General features: G+C 30.5%; 1 protein-coding gene across 1 annotated transcript in view; it reads left to right on the top strand.

The window, feature by feature from the left end:
• The window catches only part of LOC131665279 (guanine nucleotide-binding protein G(I)/G(S)/G(T) subunit beta-1), a 265346-nt gene extending 258985 nt beyond the window's left edge, over nucleotides 1-6361 (top strand). Inside the window, exon 6 of the mRNA XM_058937065.1 lies at nucleotides 6128-6361. Within this exon, the coding sequence (XP_058793048.1) occupies nucleotides 6128-6361 (234 nt within the window). The remainder of the gene's footprint in view (nucleotides 1-6127) is intronic.
• Nucleotides 6362-6593: the final 232 nt, after the last annotated feature.

Consider the following 6593-nt stretch of genomic DNA (forward strand, 5'->3'; position numbering starts at 1 on the left):
TTATGATCCTTTGGAGTACATTTAGGTCATCACGGACCAAGTCCAATATATCCCGAGCAATATGAACGCGATGCTGGCTTTGGTCGAAATTGAGCATTTTTGACACGAATTTCGCAGCAATCCGACTTATGCCCAAATCATTGGTTAAAATCAAATGGCATGAGCCAATCGATATGTTCAGATCCTCTAAAACTTCTCTAACGGTGATTCGACGATTGGCCAATACTATTTTCTTCACTTATCAATGTTTTCGTCTATTGTTGACCTGCTCGGGCGTCCGGCACGTTATTCGTCATTCACATCTTCTCGGCCCTCTGAGAACATTTTGTACCGCCGATAAACGTTGGTTTGGCCCAAGGTAGCTGCACCATATGCCACAGTCAACATTTGGAATGCGTCCGCGCACTTTATTTTGATTTTCACACAAAATTTGATACAGATTCTTTGATCCAATTTTTTAGAACAGGCAAAAATCGACGACAACCCAAAACACATCCATGGCCGACCTTGTTAGCATAAGTAAGGGACATGAATAACAACGTAACGCTATAAAAAAACCAAATATCAAATTTACGTAGCCCGCGGAAAATCAAAATTCGTGATACTTTTTGAACAGATCTCGTAGATAGGTTGAGGGTAATATAAATAGATAATCTCTATAAATTTCAACTCAAGATTTTGTTTTAACTTTTTTTATATGGGTATAAATAGACATAAACATTTTTAAGTGTGCAAGTCACGCCATGCATTTGAGATGAAAACATTAAAAATAAAAGTTGTTGATGACTGAAAAAGCTATAATTTAAGCTGTAGCACGGTTAATTTTGTTGATTACTTTATTGTAAAATGTATCAGTAAGCTTCGAACATGGCCATTTTTAACATATCTAATAATTATTGCATAAATACATCAATTTTTTTGCCATTAATAGATTAAAAATAAATGCTTCCTCATACGACTCATATACCTTACATTAGACTTATATAATCCATTCATTAAATGTTATAATAATTGAAAAAGCTACAATTTAAGCGGCCACGCCATTATTATGATTGATTAGTTATTGTAAAAAGTAGCTATAACTCTCGAAAATGGTTATTGTTAACCTATCGAATATTCATTAATTACGTTTTCCTTTCAATTTTATTTATAATTTGTCTGATGACAATAAGTGAATATTGTGTATAAAAATGTAAATCGTACGTTTATATGAAGATATTTCAACATTGATTTGTACCAGTTTGTTTATTTAACAGAGCTAATTTTATGTTTGTGTATTAAATGCATAAAAGGTGTTTAATATTTCTTAAGCCTAGAAAATCTTAGTGTTATGTATATTAATTTTTTCTTTTAACAGTTAGGATGTTCCGTTAATTTTCTAGAAATTACTGCTTCTTTTTTAACAGTCCGTATGTTTACGTCCTTCCTGATTATCTCATTTATGATCAACCACAGCACATTCGTGATAGATCTGACGGCTTGGTCAATCTTATGTTTGGCAAATTTTCAAGGATATCGATGTTTGATTTAACCCATTAACGCTCACAGGACGGTTTTTCGAGACCTGAGTTTGTACTATTCTCATGTCATGAATTCTCGTGGAAAAAATTCAGGAACCATTGTTTCTTATGTTTTCGAGTGTCCTCTTTCCAATGATGCTGGTTAAAATTGTCGCTGAAAAACTTTTACGGTCCAAAAATCAAAAATAAATAAAAAAAACATGATTTTCTGATTTAATTTTTTTTTTAAATCGACTTTTCGTTCCCTAAGCATTTTTTTTAATGCCTAAAACCCTTATAGATCGCGGCCTCGAGGTTTTAACTACAAGTTACTATGGTTCTCCGGATATGAAAATTTTTCGTATAAACAAAATGGCGGCCGAAGTGAAAATATTTATCTAAAACTTTACAAATTTTTTTCTCAAATACTATAGATTTTCATGAAAATTTTTAAAGAACAAAAATGTCTTAGAATTAGTTATAAAATACTCTCAAATTTTTTCAGAATCATCCGAGAAAATTTTGGGATTTCGAAAAAGTCTCTGAATTGAAAATTTAAAAATTATGTCGGAAAATTTTGAAATAATTTGAGAGCATTCTTTGTTTGTTTTTAAGATATTTCTATTCTCAGAAAAACTTTCGTAAAGTGCATGGTTTTTGGTAAACAAAATATTTGTTTAGCAAACTTTAACATTTTTTTTCTCGAAAAGTATACTCTTTAGGAACATTTTTCTGAGAATAGAAATGTCTTAAAAACAAACAAAGAACGCTCTCAAATTATTTGAAAATTTTCCGACATAATTTTTAAATTTTCAATTCAGAGACTTTTCCGAAATCCCAAAATTTTCTCGGATGATTCTGAAAAAATTTGAGAGTATTTTATAACTAATTCTAAGACATTTTTGTTCTTTAAAAATTTTCATGAAAATCTATAGTATTCGAGAAAAAAATTTGTAAAGTTTTAGATAAATATTTTCACTTCGGCCGCCATTTTGTTTATACGAAAAATTTTCATATCCGGAGAACCATAGTAACTTGTAGTTAAAACCTCGAGGCCGCGATCTATAAGGGTTTTAGGCATTAAAAAAAATGCTTAGGGAACGAAAAGTCGATTTAAAAAAAAAATTAAATCAGAAAATCATGTTTTTTTTATTTATTTTTGATTTTTAGACCGTAAAAGTTTTTCAGCGACAATTTTAACCAGCATCATTGGAAAGAGGACACTCGAAAACATAAGAAACAATGGTTCCTGAATTTTTTCCACGAGAATTCATGACATGAGAATAGTTCAAACTCAGGTCTCGAAAAACCGTCCTGTGAGCGTTAATGGGTTAATGTCTGTATCCCTTCTTCGACTAATTTTTATTTTGCTTTTAAGAGATTGCTCTTACGACTGAATACATTCATTAGTTGTTAAGATAATTTTATGAGTAAACTACGACATGCCCAAAGTATGTGACTGTAATTTTTTTTCGACCGAAGTTATTGAGTTGCAAGATGGCTCAAAATCTTTGTCAAGATGTTAATTTTGATATTAGATTCGGATTCAGCGACCCTAGTAACATAAGGATATAGTGGTGTGGTTCCGTGCATAGAATTTTTTTTGTGGAGCTGTGTATTTCATACGGTTCTTCAGACATAGCTTTTATACTTAAGGTTGCAACCACTATTTTTTCAGGGATAGTTGTGTATTTTTCTTATTAGTTTTTTTATACAAAGTTGATTAAATCAGCTAGTTTCAGTTAGAAATTGCATTAATGGGGATAATTAATTGAGAAAATGAAAAATTTAATTTGACGTGATTCGGTATTTTTGAAGAAAATATTTTTTCAGGGGTGTTTTACCCCTACAATCAACCCTTAGCAAACCTTATGAAGACTTACGTAACCTTAGAAACATCGTGTTTAGTCGTTTATTTTTCTTAAAATAATAAAATTTTGCACCACAATCCAACTAATCAACCTAAACTCCTACCTTCGAACCCCTAGAAACCACCCCTACCAAATCACAAGTAGGCTAATTCATCTAACTCTGAGAACAGAGTTTATTTTTTTTTTTTTATATAATTAAATTTCACACCACAAGCCTAGTAATCAACCTATCTACCCTCTAACCCACTTGAGGGTTGTGGCTTTGTATTTTATGGATTTGAGGTAAATGGTTAGGTGGATGAACTGGCTTGTAGTGTGAAATTTAATTGAAAAAAAAAAATATTAAGCAACTAAATTCGCAGTTTCCAGGGTTAGATGGGTTAGCCTGTTTGTGGTTTGGTAGGGTTGGGTTTTAGGGGTTAGGTGGGTTAGAGGGTAGATGATTAGGTTGGATATTTGGCTTGTGGTGTGAATTTAATTATTTAAAAAAAGCGACTAAACACCATGTTTTCAAAGTTAGGTACATTAGCCTTCTTATGATTTAGCAATGGTGGATTGTAGGAGTAAAACACCCCTGAAAAAGCTTTTCTTCAAAAGTCCGGAAACACGTCAAATAAATTTTTTATTTTCTCATTATCTGTAATTTCTAACTGAAACTAGCTGATTTAATCAACTTTATTTCCCGTAAAAAAATAGTGGTTGCAAGCCTTCGGTATAAAAGCTATGGCTGAAGAAACGTATATTTATAAGAAATTTTTTGACATTGATTTTACTAAGAAACTCCAAATAGTTTTTGAGATATTGAAAAAAAAATTGTTTTTAGGGATGAACTTTAGGGGTGATTTTCAGAAGATTTTGTTCAAAAGAAAATATGTCTCTGATATTTCTTTGAGAACTATAACATATTATAATATAAAAATCGGTGAGGTACACCTTGGGAACCTTTCCTGTGAGATAGACACAAATTTTCCAAACGTATCAGTTTGAACGTACGAGAGGGCTGATAAAAATCTTCCTACACCACTACCGGTTTTCGTCTTTTCCGACACTTCATTTTCATTCTCACTATTAATTAGAAAGAGCTAAAATTTTGAAAAAATCTAACTCGGTTCCTATTGATGGAATATAATTTCTTTTTTTCAAAATCTTTACCTTGAATGCAGCTAAATGAATTTGTCAATAATAAATATCTGCAATAAATAGAAAAAACTTCAAAGCTATTTATTGATGACGAAAACAGCGTCTTTTTTTTTAAACTGAAAATAAGGAGTTGAACATAAATTTTTTCATTTGTCTCTAATAAAATATAAAAATTAACATCTTGACAAAGATTTTGAGCCATCTTGCAACTCAATAACTTAGGCCGAAAAAAAATTACAGTCACATACTTTGGGCATGTCGTAGTTTACTAATAAAATTATCTTAACAACTAATGAATGTATTCAGTCGTAAGAGCAATCTCTTAAAAGCAAAATAAAAATTAGTCGAAGAAGGGATACAGACATTAAATCAAACATCGATATCCTTGAAAATTTGCCAAACATAAGATTGACCAAGCCGTCAGATCTATCACGAATGTGCTGTGGTTGATCATAAATGAGATAATCAGGAAAGACGTAAACATACGGACTGTTAAAAAAGAAGCAGTAATTTCTAGAAAATTAACGGAACATCCTAACTGTTAAGAGAAAAAATTAATATACATAATACTAAGATTTTCTAGGCTTAAGAAATATTAAACACCTTTTATGCATTTAATACACACATAAAATTAGCTCTGTTAAATAAACAAACTGGTACAAATCAATGTTGAAATATCTTCATATAAACGTACGATTTACATTTTTATACACAATATTCACTTATTGTCATCAGACAAATTATAAATAAAATTGAAAGGAAAACGTAATTAATGAATATTCGATAGGTTAACAATAACCATTTTCGAGAGTTATAGCTACTTTTTACAATAACTAATCAATCATAATAATGGCGTGGCCGCTTAAATTGTAGCTTTTTCATTTATTATATACAACTTTTATTTAAAACTTTTGAGGTATGTAGGTTTTCCTTCATTTTTAATTAATTTCATTTAAAACTTTTTCATCTAAAATACATACCGTAATTTACATTGAAAAACTTGTTTGTTAACATTCAACCATTACAAAAAAAAACTGATGTAATATTTCGAGTTGAATTTTATATAGAGTATCCATTTATGTTGCCCTCAATATATCTTTTTCCATCCCTAAATTTTTGCATGAAATTTTCGTTGATTGGAGAATGGTCTCTTATATATTTTTACAAGCCAAGTACATAAAGGCGGCTGAATACATACATAAAAACATTCTCGCTCCTATAAGTTCTTTTTCACTAGTCTTACGTGACAAGAAGATATGTTGCAATAATTTGTTCAGTCATTCCAACTAAGGTTTAGAGGTTTTATATCAGTAATAGGGCTATAGATTTTGGGTATATCACAAATGAAACTTTTATAAGAGACAGGATAATTTATAAAAATTTTTTTTGCAAGAATGCAGGAAATAGAAAACTTTGTACTGTTCTACCTATGTTACCTACTTTCAATACAATCCTACTTATTATCTCCGTTATCGTCAAGTATTTTTATGTAATGTAGATTATAAATTTTCAACATAATGCTTGGTTTTTTGATATCAGATAAAAAAAAATTTTTCTCAGAATGTTATCAATATTATTATTATAAAATTTATATATTCAACATACTTAATTTTGCAGTTCTTTCCGAATGGATTTGCCTTTGCAACAGGTTCAGATGATGCTACTTGTAGACTTTTCGATATTCGAGCTGATCAAGAATTAGCAATGTATAGTCATGACAACATAATTTGTGGTATCACAAGTGTAGCCTTCAGTAAAAGTGGTCGATTGCTTTTGGCTGGTTATGATGACTTCAATTGTAATGTTTGGGACTCCATGAAAACAGAGCGAGCTGGTAAGATTTCAGAATGAAATACAATCACATTAATTACATTATTATTAGTAGGGGAAATTCATTTATTTTTGGATCATAACCATTCACCAACTGTATATTTTTTGGCTATATACGTAGGTATCTGTGGCATGCTAGAGACCTTAGCTAATTACGAACAAAGGGACGAAATTGATTCCGTCAATAGAATAATTTTTTGTGTTAATTTTGTGAAGTGGTTATTTTTGGCCAAAATATATTATGATTCGGTTG

The sequence above is a fragment of the Phymastichus coffea genome, unplaced genomic scaffold (genome assembly GCF_024137745.1).
Source record: "Phymastichus coffea isolate CEN01 unplaced genomic scaffold, Cenicafe_Pcof_1.1 PCOF00049, whole genome shotgun sequence".
Classification (NCBI taxonomy): Eukaryota; Metazoa; Arthropoda; class Insecta; order Hymenoptera; family Eulophidae; genus Phymastichus; species Phymastichus coffea.